The sequence below is a fragment of the Balaenoptera acutorostrata genome, chromosome 7, assembly GCF_949987535.1.
Source record: "Balaenoptera acutorostrata chromosome 7, mBalAcu1.1, whole genome shotgun sequence".
In the NCBI taxonomy this organism is placed as follows: Eukaryota; Metazoa; Chordata; class Mammalia; order Artiodactyla; family Balaenopteridae; genus Balaenoptera; species Balaenoptera acutorostrata.
Window position 1 is genome coordinate 33,545,428 of NC_080070.1, and position 22,388 is coordinate 33,567,815.

General features: G+C 35.6%; 1 protein-coding gene across 3 annotated transcripts in view; it reads right to left on the minus strand.

Moving 5' to 3' along the window:
• CFTR (CF transmembrane conductance regulator) overlaps positions 1-22,388 on the minus strand; it is a 195,621-nt gene that overhangs the window by 134,404 nt on the left and 38,829 nt on the right. For 2 of the 3 annotated variants that reach the window (XM_057550594.1, XM_007195128.2), the window contains exons 4-7: positions 13,256-13,471; positions 9,895-9,984; positions 8,870-9,033; positions 7,934-8,059 (exon numbers count right to left, since the gene is read on the minus strand). In XM_057550594.1, coding sequence (XP_057406577.1) covers positions 7,934-8,059; positions 8,870-9,033; positions 9,895-9,984; positions 13,256-13,471 — 596 coding nt within the window. The remainder of the gene's footprint in view (positions 1-7,933; positions 8,060-8,869; positions 9,034-9,894; positions 9,985-13,255; positions 13,472-22,388) is intronic. The other variant, XM_057550593.1, reaches the window with a different exon arrangement.

Below are 22,388 nucleotides of genomic sequence, written 5' to 3' on the forward strand. Positions count from 1 at the left end.
TATAGCTATGCCACCTTAAGCAAGTTTCTCTTCCCTCTGATCCTACAGAATCCACATCTACAGAAGAGAAACATAATATGTCCCTTGTGGAGTTGCTGCCAAGATAAATGACAGCACAGCACAGGGTCTTGCACTTAGAATCTACATGTGTGTCTCTAATCTTCAACAGAAAGAAGAATACTATTGGCTAGGCTTATATGTTTTTAATGCTAGAAAATACTGTTTACAAAAATGTTAATAAATTTGTCAAAATGAAAGGAGGAAAATGAGGAAAATGAAAGAAGTGGTACTGTAAGAATAATGCACTCAAGAACATCTATAAGAGAAGGAGTACTTCCCAGAACTTCTGCTGTCAGTGTCCTTGTCCTGACGGTGAGACACAGCCACCCCCCACCTCTGCAGGAGACCCTCCAACACTAGCAGAAACTGCAGCTCAGCAAGCAATCTGCTGCCGACAATCAAATCAATTTTGTGATATTTAAAACTTTTACTGAGAGAGCAGACAGCAGAAGCAAGAAGAACTACAATCCTGCAGCCTGTGGAACAAAAACCACATTCATAGAAAGATAGACAAGATGAAAAGGCAGAGGGCTATGTACCAGATGAAGGAACAAGATAAAACCCCAGAAAAACAACTAAATGAAGTAGAAATAGGCAACCTTCCAGAAAGAGAATTCAGAATAATGATAGTGAAGATGATCCAGGACCTCAGAAAAAGAATGGAGGCAAAGATCGAGAAGATGCAAGAAATGTTTAACAAACACCTAGGAGAATTAAAGACCAAACAAACAGAGATGAACAATACAATAACTGAAATGAAAACTACACTAGAAGGAATCAATATCAGAATAACTGAGGCAGAAGAACGGATAAGTGACCTGGAAGACAGAATGGTGGAATTCACTGCTGCAGAACAGAATAAAGAAAAAATAATGAAAAGAAATGAAGACAGCCTAAGAGACCTCTGGGACAACATTAAAGACAACAACATTCACATTATAGGGGTCCCAAAAGGAGAAGAGAGAGAGAAAGGGTCAGAGAAAATATTTGAAGAGACTATAGTCGAAAACTCCCCTAACATGGGAAAGGAAGTAGCCACCCAAGTCCAGAGAGAGCAGAGTCCCATACAGGATAAACCCAAGGAGAAACACACCGAGACACATAGTAATCAAAGTGGCAAAAACTAAAGACAAAGAAAAATTATTGAAAGCAGCAAGGGAAAAACAACAAATAACATACAAGGGAACTCCCATAAGGTTAACAGCTGATTTCTCAGCAGAAACTCTACAAGCCAGAAGGGACTAGCATGATATACTTTAAGTGATGAAAGGGAAGAAACTACAACGAAGATTACTCTATCTGGCAAGGATCTCATTCAGATTCGATGGAGAAATCAAAAGCTTAACAGACAAGCAAAAGCTAAGAGAATTCAGCACCACCAAACCAGCTCTACAACAAATGCTAAAGGAACTTCTCTAAGTGGGAAACACAAGAGAAGAAAAAGACATACAAAAACAACTCAAAACAATTAAGAAAATGGTCATAGGAACATACATATCGATAATTACCTTAAACGTGAATGGATTAAATCCTCCAACCAAAAGACACAGGCTCGCTGAATGGATACAAAAACAAGACCCATATATATGCTCTCTATAAGAGACCCACTTTAGACCTAGGGACACATACAGACTGAAAGTGAGGGGATGGAAAAAGATATTCCATGCAAATGAAAATCAAAAGAAAGCTGCAGTAGCAATCCTCATATCAGATAAAATAGACTTTAAAATAAAGAATGTTACAAGAGACAAGGAAGGACACTACACAATGATCAAGGGATCAATCCAAGAAGAAGATATAACAATTATAAATATACATGCACCCAACATAGGAGCACCTCAATACATAAGGCAACTACTAACAGCTATAAAAGAGGAAATTGACAGTAACACAATCATAGTGGGGGATTTTAACACCTCACTTACACCAATGGACAGATCATCCAAAATGAAAATAAATAAGGAAACAGAAGCTTTAAATGACACAACAGACCAGATAGATTTAATTGATATTTATAGGACATTCCATCCAAAAACAGATTACACTTTCTTCTCAAGTGCGCACGGAACATTCTCCAGGATAGATCACACCCTGGGTCACAAATCAAGCCTCAGTAAATTTAAGAGAATTGAAATCACATCAAGCATCTTTTCTGACCAGAACGCTATGAGATTAGAAATGAATGACAGGGGCTTCCCTGGTGGCGCAGTGGTTGAGAATCTGCCTGCTAATGCAGGGGACACGGGTTCGAGCCCTGGTCTGGGAAGATCCCACATGCTGCGGAGCAACTACGCCCGTGAGCCACAATTACTGAGCCTGCGCGTCTGGAGCCTGTGCTCCGCAACAAGAGAGGCCGCTACAGTGAGAGGCCCGCGCACCGTGATGAAGAGTGGCCCCCACTTGCCACAACTAGAGAAAGCCCTCGCACAGAAACGAAGACCCAACACAGCCATAAATGAATGAATAAATAAATAAATGAATAAATATTAAAAAAAAAAAAAAAAAAGAAATGAATGACAGGGAAAAAAATGTAAAAAACACAAACACATGGAGGCTAAACAATATGTTACTAAATAACCAAGAGATCATTGAAGAAATCAAAGAGGAAATCAAAAATACCTAGAGACAAATGAAAACAATGAAGACAATGAAAACACGATGATCCAAAACCTATGGGATGCAGCAAAAGCAGTTCTAAGAGGGAAGTTTATAGCTATACAAGCCTACCTCAAGAAACAAGAAAAATCTCAAATAAACAATCTAACCTGACACCTAAAGGAACTAGAGAAAGAAGAACAAACAAAACCCAAAGTTAGCAGAAGGAAGGAAATCTAAAGATCAGAGAAGAAATAAATGAAACAGAAACAAAGAAAACAATAGCAAAGATCAATAAAACTAAAAGCTGATTCCTTGAGAAGATAAACAAAATTGATAAACTATTAGCCAGACTCATCAAGAAAAAGAGGGAGAGGACTCAAATCAAAACAATTAGAAATGAAAAAGGAGAAGTTACAACAGACACCGCAGATATACAAAGCATCCTAAGAGACTACTACAAGCAACCCTATGCCAATAAAATGGACAATCTGGAAGAAATGAACAAATTCTTAGAAAGGTATAACCTTCCAAGACTGAACCAGGAAGAAATAGAAAATATGAACAGACCAATCACAACTAATGAAATTGAAACTGTGATTAAAAATCTTCCAACAAACAAAAGTCCAGCACCAGATGGCTTCACAGGTGAATTCTATCAAACATTTAGAGAAGAGCTAACACCCATCCTTCTCAAACTCTTCCAAAAAATTGCAGAGGAAGAAACACTCCCAAACTCATTCTATGAGGCCACCATTACCCTGATACCAAAACCAGACAAAGATACTACAAAAAAAGAAAATTACAGACCAATATCACTGATGAATATAGATGCAAAACTCCTCAACAAAATACTAGCAAACAGAATCCAACAACACATTAAAAGGATCATACACCACGATCAAGCAGAATTTATCCCAGGGATGCAAGGATTCTTCAATATACACAAATCAATCAATGCGGTACACCATATTAACAAATTGAAGAATAAAAACCATATGATCATCTCAATAGATGCAGAAAAAGCTTTTGACAAAATTCAACACCCATTTATGATAAAAATTCTCCAGGAAGTGGGCATAAAGGGAACCTACCTCAACATAATAAAGGGCATATACGACAAACCCACAGCAAACATCATTCTCAATGGTGAAAAACTGAAAGCATTTCCTCTAAGATCAGGAACAAGACAAGGTGGTCCACTCTCACCACTATTATTCAACATAGTTTTGGAAGTCCTAGCCATGGCAATCAGAGAAGAAAAAGAAATACAAATTGGAAAAGAAGAAGTAAAACTGTCACTCTTTGCAGATGACATGATACTATACCTAGAGAATCCTAAAGATGCCACCAGAAAACTACTAGAGCTAATCAATCAATTTGGTAAAGTTGTAGGATACAAAATTAATGCACAGAAATCTCTTGCATTCCTCTACATTAATGATGAAAAACCTGAAAGAGAAATTAAGGAAACATTCCCATTTACCACTGCAACAAAAAGAATAAAATACCTAGGAATAAACCTATGTAGGGGGACAAAAGACCTGTATGCAGAAAACTATAAGACACTGATGAAAGAAATTAAAGATGATACCAACAGATGGAGAGATATACCATGTTCTTGGATTGGAAGAATCAACATTGTGAAAATGACTATACTATCCAAAGCAATCTACAGATTCAGTGCAATCCCTATCAAATTACCAATGGCATTTTTTTACAGAACTAGAACAAAAAAATCTTAAAATTTCTATGGAGACACAAAAGACCTCGAATAGCCAAAGCAGTCTTGAGGGAAAAAAAACGGAACTGGAGGAATCAGACTCCCTGACTTCAGACTATACTATAAAGCTTCAGTAATCAAGACAATATGGTACTGGCACAAAAACAGAAACATAGATCAATAGAACAGGATAGAAAGCCCAGAGATAAACCCACACACCTATGGTCCACTAATCTATGACAAAGGAGGCAAGGATATATAATGGAGAAAAGACAGTCTCTCCAATAAGTAGTGCTGGGAAAACTGGACAGCTACATGTAGTGCTGGGAAAACTGGACAGCTACATGTAAAGGAATGAAATTAGAACACTGCCTAACACCATACACAAAAATAAACTCAAACTGGATTAGAGACCTAAATATAAGACTGGACACTATAAAACTCTGAGAGGAAAACATAGGAAGAACACTCTTTGACATAAATCACAGTAAGATCTTTTTTGATCCACCTCCTAGAGTAATGGAAAGAAAAACAAAAATAAACAAATGGGACCTGATGAAACTTCAAAGCTTTTGCACAGCAAAGGAAACCATAAACAAGATGAAAAGACAACCCTCAGAATGGGAGAAAATATTTGCAAACAAATCAATGGACAAAGGATTAATCTCCAAAATATATAAACAGCTCATGCAGCTCAGTGTTAAAAAAGCAAACAACCCAATCCAAAAATGGGCAGAAGACCTAGATAGACATTTCTCCAAAGAAGACATACAGATGGCCAAGAAGCACATGAAAAGCTGCTCAACATCACTAATCATTAGAGTAATGCAAATCAAAACCACAATGAGGTATCACCTCACACCAGTAAGAATGGGCATCATCAGAAAATCTACAAACAACAAATGCTGGAGACGGTGTGGAGAAAAGCGAACCCTCTTGCACTGTTGGTGGGAATGTAAATTGATACAGCCACTATGGAGAACAGTATGGCGGTTCCTTAAAAACTAAAAACAGAATTACCATATGACCCAGCAATCCCACTACTGGGCATATACCCAGAGAAAACCATTATTCAAAAAGACACATGCACCCCAATGTTCACTGCAGCACTATTTACAATAGCCAGGTCATGGAAGCAACCTAAATGCCCATCGACAGACGAATGGATAAAGAAGACGTGGTACATATATACAATGGAATATTATTCAGCCATAAAAAGGAACGAAATTGGGTCATTTGTTGAGGCGTGGTTGGATCTAGAGACTGTCATACAGAGTGAAGTAAGTCAGAAAGAGAAAAACAAATATCGTATATTAACGCATATATGTGGAACGTAGAAAAATGGTACAGATGAACCGGTTTGCAGGGCAGAAGTTGAGACACAGATGTAGAGAACAAACGTATGGACACCAAGGGGGGAAAGCAGCAGAGGGTGGGGGTGGTGGTGTGATGAATTGGGAGATTGGGATTGACATGTATACACTGATGTGTATAAAAAGGATGACTAATAAGAACCTGCTGTATAAAAAATAAATAAAATTTAAAAATTAAAAAAAAAGAGGGAGTGACAGCATGTCCTTCTACTCTGCCATCTTGAATCAATCTCCCTATGACTTTAGTCTTGCTAATTAGAATACATCATTAGAATGCTTTATTGTATACCCTGATATGGACATTTACAAATAAAAATAAATAATTGCTCCTGAGTGAAATAAAAGACTTGGAGTTTCTTAAAAAAAAAAAAAAAAAAAAGAACATATATAAGAATCACCTAGAAAGTAGTACTCACCATAATAAAATCACTAGCACTATAGGAGTCATAAAAATATTTTATCTTATAAAAAAAATTCAAAGTGACTTTATTACCAGAGAGCAATAAAGAAGTAGATTTTCAGGGAGTGTTACACAGCCTTTTGCCCAGTGCAGCAGTGGCCCAGGCTGAGGTCATCCCTTTGCAGCACATCCTGCCAATCTCTTCCAGAACATTCTATTTGCTCTTTTGAGTAGAAGCAATTTTTGCTTTCCCATATTTACGTCAGCACTTTGCAGCCTTTTCAGGTAACAATTTCATGCCAGATTAAGGAACCAGATTATACAAGTTAAAACCAAACATTTGCTATTAGAATTGGTTAAACAGAAATACAGAATAGGAAGGATGGATTTCATCTTTTGAGGAAGAGGGGAAAAAAAACCCAAAGTCAAGAAAAGTCAGCACCTAGAATGATCTGACCAGGAGTTTACCCTGAAGCTTGAGAAAACCAAATTCTCTGATAATCTCCTCATCATTCTGGTTATGCCTGTGCCTATAGGCATTTAAGAGTGATCCAGGGGCAAGTGTGATGGAAAACTCACTTGTTAATGAGAAAAACCTTCAACCAACTAAACAAGATCTTAAAGGATGTTTCTGGAAAGAAAATATAATTTCTTTCCTGGATTTGTCTTGAAAGGCATAATAAAAACAGGTGACCAATTATGTTTGGGCAATAAATACGCTTTTACTCTTTCTATTTACACTGCAAAGGACTTAACATTTCAGCATTTCTTTTGTTGTTCCAATCACACACCTGCAGCTCAGTTACCACTGTCTACTGGAATCAGCAGCCTGAATCCCTGATAACCCATATTCACAGCATCCAAAATGGGACTCTTCCCTTTAGTACATTTTTTCCCCATGAAGCTCTCATGAGCTAATTCATCCTGAAATTATTTGCCCTTTAACAGAAGATCTATGCCCACTGAATCTCAGAGAGTCTTTTTTTTTTTTTTTGGATTGCAATTTGTAGAACATGGAACTTGACTAAAGAAAAATGGTCACAGCTATAGAAATGCCCTAGTTTATATTTTGTCCAAAATTTTCTCAGTAACAGTATCTCAGTCTGTGCTGTACATTTTTGCTGGCTATAATCTTTACTAATCAGTGAGAGAAAGGTTATCTAAGGTAAAACAAGACCAGAGATGTAGATGGTTGCCAAGTACTGATTCTACTTCAGGTGGCGGCTTTCATTACTTGAACTGATTTCTCAAGTGGAGGGTTTATAGAAACACAATGTATAGATATTACCCTGCATTACTCGTAAGTTAAGGAAGAACAAACATATTTTAAACAAACAGAAGGGTTTGTTTTTTGTTTGTTTTTCATGAGCCATAACATATAAATTAAGGAAGCTATAATACTAGAGAATCATTTATTTGGTTCAGAATCATATCCTTATTACTCTAGCAGTTCCACTTAAGGTTTCAATCAGTCTCTAGAATCATGATCATTATTTTAGTCAATAAGTATATTAAGCAGCTATAAGCACATATAGGCAATTCTTTCATAAGGGATACATATCCTTGTAGTGCAAAATAGCACACTTGACACCTATGTAAAACGATAGCCCCATGAAAATGGCATTAAGCCATAACACATGAATATTGATATAACTTAATACAACTGTTTGGTTGTCAGAAATTTCAAATATGAGCTGAAGTCCACTCTGACATACTCATTTTTAATATGTTAAACCTTAATTGGCTAATTCAATTGATACTGAAATTATCAGAATGACTTACTGTCTTAGGTTTTCAATTATTTTTTCCATTGCTTCTTCCCAGCAGTATGCCTTAACCGACTGGATATTTTCAATCATTTCTGACGTGATCACCAGTCTTTCATTAATCTTTCCAGCTCTCTGATCTCTGTAAATTAATCCATCCACCAATCAAATACTTAGTAAAAACAAGTCAAAATGTCCACTAAGAACTGCCCAAGCTTTTAAGAAAAGCCACATTTCTTTTATTAAACAGATGGATGTTTATTTTATTATCAAATATATAGTAACAAAAATAGTAACTGTCATTTAGTAAATGCCTCCCATGTGCCAGACACTGTACTAGATGCATGTCATACGTTATGCCTAATTCTTCTGACAACCTAACAGAGGTGATTACCTCCATTTTAAAGATGAAAAAAAAAGCAGAAACACAGTGGCTGAAGCAGCTTGACACAGGTCATGTAACTAGTAAGCATGCAATCTGGGATTCAAACTAAGAGCTATTTGACTCCAAAATGTGTACACTTTCTATCATACTCTAGCTGGCAAACTAGAAGTCCTCTTTCATAAGCAGTGACTGGTGTCACTGATTCATTCTGTAATAAAAAGCAACTAAGCCTGTGGTGTGATGATTCACAAACCAGGGTAGAAAAAGCCTATAAACTCTCCCCAAAATATATGCATTCCCTCCCATTCACATAAATGTTTTATCCATTGTACCTAAATCTCTGATGTGCAAAAAGTGAACTGGATGGTAACATATTTATAAAGAAATTCTATAGACTGACAAGCAAAAACATGTCTCCTTGATATAGAAAGTATTACGTCATGAAAATAATTCCTTTTACATGACACCTAGCAAGTTCAGTGCCTAGAGAAGTTCTGGTTTTATTAGAGTGGGCTTTTGGAAAACCTAATATAAAACCCTTTCAAACTATGTAAATAAGAGTGCTACCTGTACTTCATCATCATTTTCCCTAATCCGGCTTGAAGAAGGGCAAGGACTATGAGGAAAGCAAGTCCACAGAAGGCGCAGGCCTGTAACAACTGCCAGAGCAGCCCCATCAGCAGCGTCACTTGCAAAGGAGCAATCCACACGAAATGCGCCAGTGCAAGTCCCTGAAAAATAAAACCACAGTGAAAACCACTGACATTTTATCCTCCACCCCCAAAACAAAGGAAAAAACAAGCAAAGAAGAAAGAAATCAAGCACAGTGAGCTCATACAATCAAACACTTCATGGTTCTGAACACACTAAAATCTAGGTATTCACTACATGGAACACATAGCAATGTGCTTAAACATTCTACGCATAGGATTTCCCCCAAAACAAACTTCAAGTCACTGTGATCTTTTTCCAGTGGAATTGCATGGTGATTGAAGAATTTATTTTAAATAACTTACTTCTGTGTGGATAAAGCAAGAGCCATGACACAGAACATGAGAGAACAAAAGACTCTTCAGAAGTTCAACCTACACAACTGTACAACCTTATCACCTGACAATATATTCAGAACATATGCATGCTCAATTCAACAGTAATTTATTTAGCATCTGCTAAGGGTTTGATACCATGTAAAATACTAGAAATACAAAGATAAATAAAACAATCTGTCCTCAAGGACCTCCAATTTTATTGTGACAGAAGACAGCACTGAACAAGAATTGCTCAGAGTATCATACTCAGCCAAAGTAAATAACTGATTTAAAGTATTAAAAGGAAACAAGATCTGATAGGGACTGAATTGTAAAAAAACCTTGTAAACACAAAGCAAGCTGAGGTGCCCTTGAGTTGGGTGGTCCCGTGAGACACCAAAATGGCACTCTGCTACCCAACTTAGCCTTCTCAGTTTTCAGAAATAGGTAAGGTAGGGATGCTTACGACTTAACCACTTATTACTGTTATCTGACCCAGAAAACCTTTGGGGTTGTATGAGTTATAATAAAGATGCATAAAAGATTAAATCAGTAGGTACATACTTCATCAAATTTGTTCAGGTTGTTGGAAAGGAGACTAACAAGTTGTCCAATGCTTATTTTATCTAGAACACGGCTTGACAGCTTCAAAGTCTAAAAGGAAAATGGGAAGTTAGATATTGTCAATGAACAGTAGACAAATATATTTATAAGTAATGTTACAATACAGCTGAGGAATTAGGTAACTATGCACGCATTTTTAAGTTAAGGTAATGAAAATTATTTTATGTTCCTCTAACTCAGTATCTTCTCAGGTTTATAAATATTTCTCTTTACAACAAATATTACATTGGCATGCCTCTTCTTATTTTATTTTACAGTATCTAGTGAGTAGTAACTATTTTTTCTAATCCAAAATGGGAACAATATTGTACTTAAATATTCATTTATATACTGTAGAGGGTTTTTTTTTTTTTTTTGCTTTTGTTTGTTTTTATAAAAGATGGAACCAAAGGCAGTGAAATTTGAGATTAATACCTCGGCCTTACAGGGAACTATATTCAATATCTTGTAATAACCTATAATGGAAAAGAATTGAAAAAATATATATATAGATATATATATCTATATCACTTTGCTGTACACTTGAAACTAACACAATATTGTAAATCAACTATACGTCAATAAAAAAAATTTTTTAATAAAATCTTGGCCTTAAATTTTTCATGCGATCTTATAGTAACTCTGTTGAATAAAATTACTGTTAAAGTCAATAAAATTATATTACAAATAATTTAATCATTAATAATTTTGTGAAAGATTACATTAATAAAAAATTCTTAAATTTTACAAAGAAAAATATATCCATATATACAAAATAGAATTTTTATGTAGATAAATTATTATTATGAAAGATAAGTCATACTTTGCCTATAGACTTTAATAAGAATTGATTTGCCATTAGATGGCTTTGACTGAAGAGTACCTATCTAATTTTTGCTTCAACTGAATCCCTCATATGTGTATTGAGCACTTAGTAGATACAAATCACTATATTCAAGGCTTCAGGGATTATTGTTAAGATTTCTTAAACATAATTCTTGCCTCAGGATAACCTAGTACATACATAACTAAATATGATAAATTAGTTAAAGGGAGTAGATAGAATAAAATAGGGTGATTAAGAGAAAGTTCCCATATCTGGTTATAAAAATCTGCAAATATTTTATTGAGGTTGAATTTTAAGATGGGTGTGGAATAATGAATAGCATTTAGATAAGCACAGATGAATAAGGAATAAAGCAGTTAATTTCAAAATGCTATTAGAGCGATACAGGGCAGGGGAGGGGGGGAGTCCATTGAGCTGGATGACACATGACCTGGTAACATGCTCAGTCTCAGGTAACTTGAGACTGGGCTTAACACGGGTTCTACGTGGCTTAACATGGAGTTTATGTGCACAATAAACAGTGAATATCTGTTCACTCTAGTTAACTTTATCTTCTTGAAATTCACAGGCAAAGCTCAATCTAGTTTGTATTTAGATTCATTATTTAAAATATAATTTGAATGTATCATGGTTACAGATTTTGGAACAAAGAAAACTATGCTCTACTACTACAAAATCTGGAACAATGTGGGAAGAATTAGTGGCTGCCTGCCACATGGATGAAACTGGTCAGATATGGTACCAGTTTATTTTAGGGACCAAACCACAGCCACATGGAGATGAAATTGTATTCTTTGGTGATGATGTCAATGCAGGTCAATAGGTGTGGCTAGAGGGGTAAAGAAAATATGTAAGAACACAGATAATCAATGTTGAAAAAGGACAGGCACAACTTCTAAATTTTTATTAATGCATTCTGGGTCTGAAAGCACATATATCACTGTATTTGTGCTAAACATTCTATATGAACTTATTCACAAACTAACCTGCTCCTTCTTTGATCTCCCCTCCCCTTAGCCCAGAGCACTTCATGTTTCTCTCTGCCTATATAACACAATTAGAATTGCTATATTATTTCAGTACTTATTTTATGTTCTCTAATAGTTGGAAAACCCTCCACTTTAAGGATTGTGACTTACCCATTTTAGAAATTTTGACGCAGTTCTGGTACAATGTTTTATAACTTTTAGGTCTTAGTTTCTCAAAATATTTTATCCATAAAATAGGGATAATAGTTTCTACCATATGGAGTTTTGGTCAAATGAAATGATATACCTAAAAATCACTTAGAAGCTTGTCATGTACATCCTTAGCTATTAGTTACCATTATGATAAAATCACTTTTATAAATATTTTTAAACTGGATTCAACTTTCTTTGATATGCATTCTGTGTAAATTCTACCCTCCAAATAATACCTAATAATTTCATCACTTACATATAATTTCTGGATCAAGATAAAATTTTTATTGATTTATCACCCATGCTTTCCTGGTACTTGTGAACTGATGAGACTGTGGCTGAGGTGATTTGATTAAACTGTAGACTCGGTTTTCCCCTTGTGCCTCCACAGAAGGCTTTTTTGAACAATAGAGTATGGCTATCAGGGTTTTACAACACCACTGACCTTGCATGTATATTATGGAAGTGTTACGGGTTATTTGCTAGAGGGAATTTCAGGTCCGTGTCCCTTATAAGCCAAGTATATAAAGTTTTTACATTGGGGTAAGAAAAAAGAGAAGAAGGATAAAGCAATATCCAAATGATTCAACCAAACAGGTTTCTATAATCACTTGGTAGATCAAACGGTCACACATGAATCAGGCTGGTGAAAGCACATGTCATTGAGATGACCTTAAATTGTGTTTGTAAGGTAAGGAAGTCTTAATCTGAATTCACCCAAAGCACACATCAGCAACTTGGGCTCTTAACTGGACAGTGCACACAGAAAAGCAGAGAAGGTTCTTATGGTTGCCATGCATGTGCTATTCGAAAAATTTTTAACTTGCAGAACTTAGGATGACAAAAATCTAACTGAAAATAAGGCAGTGGATACCACCACTGTGTCACAACTAGTTAAGGTAGAAATTTCTATTGCTTGGGTTATTGTTAACAATTTCTTGTTGTTGAACGTAAAGATACATGGCAGTTTACAATAAGATGATATTTTGTCAATGACTTTTAGGCAGATAGTAAGAATCATTTCAATGGGGAGCCATGGATTCCAAAAAATGGTATATGACTAGTGAAAAAAAAATGAAATCTAAAATATAGGCAGTTTATAGAAGGCACTCAATAATTATTAGTTGAAGTGAGGTGAATTATCAAGGAAAATTAGAAATATTCATTATTGCTGCCATTTATTTCACAGGTATACAAAACTGATTTCAGCATTTACCCCTTATTTGTATCAGTATGGCATTTAAAACATGACGCCACTAACACGTAGCATGGAGACTGTGCAAGGAAGTATTACCTTCTTATAAATCAGACTAAACATAGCTATTCTCATCTGCATTCCAATGTGGTGGAGGCCAAAAATGGCCGGATGAAGGAGCAGCATCCTCACGATAAAGAGAAGGCATAAGCCTATGCCTAGGTAGATCGCAATGGCGCGTTCCACCTTGTTATCTGGATCATAGGAAGCTATGATTCTTCCCAGTAAGAGAGGCTGTACTGCTTTGGTGACTTCCTGCAGAAGAGGGAAAACAGAGAAATGAAATTTTATTTTTCTTTCATAAAATGCCCTCACAATTTCAACACAAGAAGTTTCATCTTTACAGGAGATGAGAGAGGGCCATGCCATACATGAAACTCTGGATGTCCTTTGTAATATCTTTACACTTTGAAATAAGATTTTATTTTAGGTTATAGCAAAGGTCATTTGGAGACGTTTATGTATGAGGTATTTTTTACTAAAAACTGAATAGCGGCCATAAAGCAAAGGTGTAATTTCTGGAATAGTGTGTTAATTGGTAACATCTACATGGCACTTAGCAATTTATAAAATATTTTTCGTTTGATTTTTATGACAACTTTAGGAGTCAGAGTAAGCATTAATATTTTCACATTGCAGGTGAAGAAACTGAGGCCAAAGAGACCAGGTGATTTGATGTGATTTCAAAATAGAACTTTCAAAAGCACTTTGAGTGATGGAATTATTACCAGAATGAACAGTTTCTTGAGGCAACCACATAAAGGGGAACTGGCAACAGGAGGGAGGAGCGTAAAGGCACTGGTGGTATTTAAATAAAGTCCGGTGCCACACCCTTCGCAGTCTGGGGTAGGTGGGGATTTTAGGAAAAAAGTGTGTCAGAAGACTTCAGCCTCAGGCCAGTTTCCAACAATTCATCAAGCCCTCAAAGGCCTATGAGTTAACAAGGGAAGACCAAAGTTGTGTTTTCCAAATCTTCCTCATCAGATCTTCAATTGATCACTAAATCAAATTGTTCATCAAATTCATTACCATTTTGCCTGAATATGTAAGAATAAATCTGAACACATGGATTTGAACCCAGAAGGTCTAAGTCTTAACCATCTTGCTAATTTGCCTTCAAAAGAGAAAGACATGTAATCCTGTTTTGTTTTATGATGGCCTAGTGAAATGGGGATCTGAGGCTAAACCCTTCTGGGAAATAATATTATGCTAATTGATTCCATTTCAAATGTATATTTTCAAGCCAGACTGCCCTTCCCCCCAGTATGGCTCAGCATTACTTTCTGGCAGCCCATAATTTGCTTTTTTTTTCTTTTCTATTTTCTACTATGTCTTCTCTAAACCTCAGTGCCCAATCCCATCAGCCCTCTCATTCTCCATAAATGAAAATGCTTTCCTATAACAACTTCATCCCCACAAGGAATCCTAAGCTATAGCACCATCATTGACTGACCACTAGCTTTGGGTAGCTGCTCACTCTATACCTGGTTGGTATTCAGTACCTCATTTCAAATTAACTGTGTAGACCAAGGATCTGAATGTAGGAAAAGATTCAAACCTTTAAAAAACAGTTTCCAAACTAATCACAAACATGGAATATTAGAGTTCTCTCATCTCACATAGCCATATTTTAATATAAGTTTGAATTACAGCAAACAGACAGGTGCTGAAAAGAAAATCGCTAACTACCTACCCAGATATACCATGTTAATAGTTGGCCAATATCAACTGAAGAGCACTTTTTTTTTTTTTGAACTTCATATCATCTTTTTTTTTTTAACATCTTTATTGGGGTATAATTGCTTTACAATGGTGTGTTAGTTTCTGCTTTATAACAAAGTGAATCAGCTATACATATACATACATGCTCATATCTCCTCCCTCTTGCATCTCCCTCCCACCCTCTCAATCCCACCCCCTGTATCCCACCCCTCTAGGTGGTCACAGAGCACAGAGCACAGAGCTGATCTCCCTGTGCTATGTGGCTGCTTCCCACTAGCTATCTGTTTTACTTTTGGTAGCGTATGTATGTCCATGCCACTCTCTCACTTCGTCCCAGCTTACCCTTCCCCCTCTCCATGTCCTCAGGTCCATTCTCTATGTCTGCGTCTTTATTCCTGTCCTGCCCCTAGGTTCATCAGAACCCTTTTTTTTTTTTTTAGATTCCATATATATGTGTTAGCCAGCATTTGTTTTTTAAAATGTAAATAAGTGAACAATTACTGCTTGTTGGCATGTGTCATTTTATGCATGCTTTGTACTTTTGTTACACATGTATCCGTTTTTAGAATGTATAGAATTGTTTTTCAGGTTTTAAATTTTATATAAATGGTATCATATCGTGCTTCTTGCAACTTTTTTTTAACTTAAAAGTTGTGTTTCTGACATTTAGTCTAATTGATACTTGTATATCTACCTCATTTATTCTGAGTGCTGTTTAACATGACATCCTGTGAATAAATCAGGCTATTTGCCCCACTGCCCTATGTTGGAGAAGATGGGTTGTTTCCATTCTTAAACTATTACAATCTGTGCAAGTGTTGCACTCACTGTTTTCATTAAATTCTATAGATCCATGCCAAACTTTCTCTAGAGTAGATAATTTTATTTCAAAATAACTCCTTAAACTAGGAAAATGTACAGTTAAGATAAACCTTGGATTTTAAATTATATGTATAAATATATCTGCAATACAAATATAATTTTTCATAGTATGTTTATAGTGGCAATATTTCATCCTCAAAATTATTTTTAGATCAATATTTTATCCTAGAATTTTTCAATATTATGTTGTTCTTCCTAGACAAATGTCAATGCCACATCTACTTTGATTTACTTTTCCATTAATAGTGGGTTTGCACTTGGCTAAAATGCTCTCAAGTTGCAGTCAAGGGCATTGGATTCATGTGTGCCACCCATGCTGGAGATATTGTGTGTGGCCACAAAGCAGAGAGTAAGTAAGGAGCTTGGATGTTTACCAGGCATACCAGATAAAACATAATTTCTTGTTCATTATAAGACAATAATCAGAAGACTATGATCTGTGACTGCTTCTCATGAATCCAACTGCTTATATCGTAATTAACATAATCACCTTTCTCCTTTTTCCAGAACTCATATATATATAATCTCCTAATAGATAATAATAGAACCACTGATAAAGACCACAATACATATTTCTAAGGAGTAACTCCTATCTATGGAATGCTAAAAGGAGCATTCTGAGGAAAAAGAGAAATATTTTAGTAATTGAGCTGTACACAGAATTTTTAGAGTTAGAAATGTACAGGCTTACATAAGTTTTCTCCTATCGAGTAATCTGAACTAAAGTCCCTGCCCTTGTATCACCATTATATTTTTTCCAGAACCTGTCACCTCTATCACAATAGACCCATTTGCTGAATTTATTTTGATTTATAACAAAATAAATAAAACTGTGTCAATCCAATTCAGACACCTATTCTGCAGGTTGCATAACTGAATTAATTACTTGTCTTCTTGCCTCAAGCAAAAGAGGACATACTCATCCTCTGAACAATAACAGCTATTACACAATGACACTGGTAGCATTACTGTGGGAGGGTACCTGTTCATAGAAAAAAAATGCAGTTTATTTCTGGCAGAGAAAATTCCAATAATTGGACCATCTGCCAGCAGCAAAACAACATAAACCTCACCACAACATGGAACTGTCAACATTCAAGGACAAAATCAGCACTCCAGACCCCTCCCTCCTTTAGTTTCCCCTACTCTGTTTTAAGCAGCATGTTGTCTAATATTTATAAGGAAAGCATTTACAGACATCACCTGATTTTATAATTTGGGAGGGAAAACAATGGTAACTGATACCTAGCTTAATCTAGGTGTGCAGTCCTTTACAAAAATCATCCCTGTAATGACTGGGAGAAACGCAGTCGTCTATTCTTGATATGTGAAAGCTGTGTGAACCCTGTTGCCAGTATAGTTTCAGTTACACAAGAAATTTCCCAATCTGCCACCATGTAAAATAGTGTAAGCAGACTAAGGCTTGAATGTAATGAGTCGGAATGTAAATTAATTTGAAAATTTGATAAAATATTTTATTAATTTTTAATTAGACACAAATCAAGATGAAATTAAGGGTTCACTTAGCTAATGGAAGAAGCCTGATACCAATCTTTAGGTCAGCATGACAGGGAAATGAACACTGAATTCAGAGTCATGAAACCCAAGTTCTTATCCCAGCATGTTACCTACACTCTCTGTGTCACCTTAGTCACTTCCCTTCTCTTGACAGTTTCCTCACTGATAAAATGAGTGGTGGAGCAAGCTTATCTTAAAGTTCCCCTCCAGAGCTAATATCTTGGAATATATGATCTGAGTCTGGGGAGTCCTGTGGCAGAGGCTGATGATTCTTGGGCAAATGGTCCTGGCACACATCCTGACATCGCTATGGGTATTTTCTACTCAGAGGGATGCAGGTCTGAATAGGATGAGTTCAGAATGCCATCTGAGTAGAGGGTATCAGGTTAGAGAACAACACAAGTGACTATATTCCTGCTAGGAATAATCATGAATCTCAATTTAGATCAGCCTCCCAGGGGAAAATTAGGAAGCCTGGAAATACCTCCTGGGAAATACATCTGGTCTCTCATGGGATCCCCCAGACCAGAACTTAAAGTCACTGTAGATGAGTCTGAATCCTTTAACCATTTTGTTCTACCTGCATACCTAGGACAGGGTCAGATGTTTCTAGAGATGGGGATGTCCGCTGGATATTCAGACCAAGAAAGAAATTTCAGGTGAAAATAAAAAACTTAGTTCATGCTTGCAATTACATTAAATTAATTAATCCCAAAATAACTTTACTTTAAAAATTACAATTCCAAATCCAAAGCATAGTTGTTTCTAATATGGGAAGAATCAATACTGAAGAACTTCTAAGGTTACATTGTTTTCTATTGTGTGTAGTCAGTAAAACCATCATCATCATCATCATCATCATCATCATCTCAATTTGCTTTAAATATATTTTATATATCTTAATCCCAGAAATACAGAAATAAGAAAATAAAAATAATAGAAAATAAGAAAATAGATTCCTAGATACCAAGCATAATAATCAATTAAATAAGTATCCCAATTATAGTAATGATACAAAAGATACTTTGTAAATACCAATAATTAATATATACATATCTTACAATATATTCTAAAAAACATTACTAAGACATATTTTTTAAGTGTCAAATAAATGGAGAGACTTTAAAAGTTTCCATAAAAAAATCTGAATACTGCAAAGATTACATTCTCCTCCAAGTTATTTTATAAGATTAATACAATCTTCATCAGAATTCCAAGTGGATTTTTTGGATGTGAACCATAAGAGCAGGGACTGCCTTAGTTTTTGCAACAATCTCAACATCATGCACAGCACCTAGCACAGAATATCCACTCAGCAGATACTTGTTGAATCAATGGATAAAATGATTCTAAATTTCATTTGGAAAAAAAATGAGAGACTAATCAAAAACATGTGAGGAATAAGAATAATGTGTGAGAAGGTTTACATTACTGGATATTAAATTATATTATACAGCCAGAATAGTATGTGGCATGACAAAGAAATAGACTAACTTATCTGGAATGTTCAAAAACAGGTCCAAGTACATGTAGCCATTTTATATATAATAAAATACGGCATTTTAATTCAGTGGAGAAAGTGTAATAAGCAATGGAGAAACTGGAAACTCATTTTTTAAAAATTAGATTTCTATCTCATACATACATCCAAATAAATTCAAATGGATGCAATAGTTACATGTAAAAGATGAAATAATAAAAACATAGATACGTGTTTACACAATACTTGGGTAGAGAGGACTTTTTAAAATGTCAAATGCCAGAAACAGAAAACAAAACAAAAAAACTATAGATACTGGCAACAAATTTTTAAAAACTGAAACTTCTGATTGTCAAGAAAATAAAAAATTAACAAAACTCACTAGAAACAAATGACAGTCACCTCATACCGGTCAGAATGGCCATCATCAAAAAATCTACAAACAGTAAATGCTGGAGAGGGTGTGGAGAAAAGGGAACCTTCTTGCACTGTTGGTGGGAATGTAAATTGATACAGCCACTATGGAGAACAGTATAGAGGTTCCTTAAAAAACTAAAAATAGAACTACCATACGACCCAGCAATCCCACTACTGGGCGTATACCCTGAGAAAGCCGTAATTCAAAAAGAGTCATGTACCACAATGTTCATTGCGGCACTATTTACAATAGCCAGGACATGGAAGCAACCTAAGTATCCATTGACAGATGAATGGATAAAGAAAATGTGACATATATACAATGGAATATTACTCAGCCATAAAAAGAAACGAAATTGAGTTATTTGTAGTGGGGTGGATGAACCTAGAGTCTGTCATACGGAGTGAAGTAAGTCAGAAAGAGAAAAACAAATACCATGTGCTAACACATATATATGGAGTCTAAAAAAAAAAATGGCTCTTATGAACTTAGGTGCAGGATAGGAATAAAGACGCAGAGGTAGAGAATGTACTTGAGGACACGGGGAGGGGGAAGTGTAAGCTGGGACAAAGTGAGAGAGTGGCATTGACATATATACACTACCAAATGTAAAATAGATAGCTAGTGGGAAGTAGCTGCATGGCACAGGGAGATCAGTTCAGTGCTTTGTCACCACCTAGAGGGGTGGGAGAGGGAGAGAGGGAGGGAGACGCAAGAGGGAGGGGATATGGGGATATATATGTATACATATAGCTGACTCACTTTGTTATACAGCAGAAACTAACACAACATTGTAAAGCAATTATACTCCAATAAAGATGTTAAAAAAAATTTTTTTTAATTAAAAAAAAAAAGAAACAAATGACAGGCTGAGGAAAATAGTCTCTCATAGATCAATAAGAAAGAGACAAACACACCAAAATAAAAATAGACAAAGAATATGAAAAGGCAATTTGCACCCCACAAAAGATATGCATAATTAATACATAAAAACAGTTTAAACTCACTAGGAACCAAAAGTAATGCAAATACAAAAGATAATATACTGTTTTTCACTTAGCAATTTGGAAACATTTTTAAAATGATAATAAGTATTGTTAGTGAGGGCTGAATTTCATACTTTAGTATCAGGAAAGTAAATTAATACATCTTTTCTGGAAGGCAACTGGAATATCTACTAAAATTTAGCTTTTAAAGAGATGTGCATTGAAGAATTATTTATGACAGTGAAAAATAGGAGGCTATCTAAATATTCAACAATGAGGAACTAATAAACTATGGTACAGCCACATGAGTCATTAAACATTAAAATGATTAGGAAGAGAATTATCTAATGATATGAAAAGGCATTCACAAAACATTAAGAGGAGAAGTAGATTTATGACACATATATAAAGTAATGATCCACCTCCCTTCATTAAGTATATATTCTCATGGGAAAAAACTGGAAAGATAAACATCAAATTTATCAATAATTATCTGATTATTTTCAGAATCATAAAAGAATATTTAAAAGATAAAATAAATAATAAAATATTGGATAGAAAATTGTATATAACTTACGACAACAAATAAATGATAAAAAGAAAACACCCATACAAAAAAATAGAACAGAGTGAACACACATGCAGGCATACACCCAGAATTTATCATAAAATACAAAGAGTACTGGCTTATATACCAAAGCAAAGGCTTAAGATTCTGCCTTTGACATGGTAAACAAGGGTGTCAAATTTTTGTTTATCTTGATACACTAGAGTCTTATGGAAATTTTTGGCTTTATACAATTGCTAAATGAAAAAATTTTCCATATTCAGCATAGAAAATAAAACCTATCCAATGCCCCAACTGTATGTAGTTTTTACAAAAATGTATGTATACCATACCACAGGGGTCTCCAACCCCCAGAACCGGGCCACACAGCAGGAGGGGAGTGGCAGGCGAGTGAGCAAAGCTTCATCTGCATTTACAGCTGCTCCCCATCGCTCGCATTACCTCTTGAGCTCCGTCTCCTGTCAGATCATCGGTGGCATTAGATTCTCATCGGAGCAAGAACCCTACTGTGAACTGTGCATGCGAGGCATCTAGGTTGCACGCTCCTTATGAGAATCTAATGCCTGATGATCTGAGGTGGAGCTGAGGTGGTGATGCTAGCGCTGGGGAGCGGCTGCAAATACAGATTATCATTAGCAGAGAGGTTTGACTGCACAGAGACCATAATAAATCAACTGCTTGCAGACTCATATCAAAACCCTATCAGTGAGTGGCAAGTGACAATTAAGCTGCATCTTACGGAGTAGACTGGACATGAGCAACACACGGGTGTCACTGTCTCCCATCGCCCCCAGATGGGACCATCCAGTTGCAGGAAAACAAGCTCAGGGCTCCCACTGATCCCGCATTACGGTGAGTTGTATAATTATTTCATTATATATTACAATGTATTAATAATAGAAATAAAATGCACAATAAATGTAATGCGCTTGAATAATCCCGAAACCTTCCCCCCTCCTCCGAGTCCGTGGAAAAGTTGTCTTCCACGCAACTGGTCCCTGGTCCCAAAAAGGTTGGGGACCGCTGCCATACCAAGAACAGAATCTCAAAAGTATTATTATAGTATCTGTCTACCCTGAATCATGTTTTTAGGTTCGGTGCCTAATTTAAAATGTTTTGCTTTTGGTATTTTCCTTTGAGTGTTCATTGATTTATTAACTATTACCAGCAATGTCTTCACTAGAAATCTAAGCTCTGTTCTTCATGTTTTGTAAGAAAACAATCCTAGACTTGCTGATATAGCAGCAAAAGTAGGTTTAATCCAGAAAATGCAATAATGGAAGACACGTTAAAATATTAATTTTAATTTCTGAAGTAATGCTTAGAATCTAGGTATCATTTTTAAACATTAGCAAAATATTTTCCTGTGCCCTATAAAAATGAAATTGGTACTTTAAGACTTGCTTATAGCATATATAGAGAAACAAGTAAATGCAAATAATAGGAGTATTTGTGAAGGTAGGTAGAGATTGTATTGAATGATACGGTAACAGGTAACATTTATAAAGCACTTGCTACGTACCAGGATCTATTCTACATGCTTAACTTGTTTAATTCTCACAATAATTCTATGAAATATGTGCTATTATTGTCTCCAT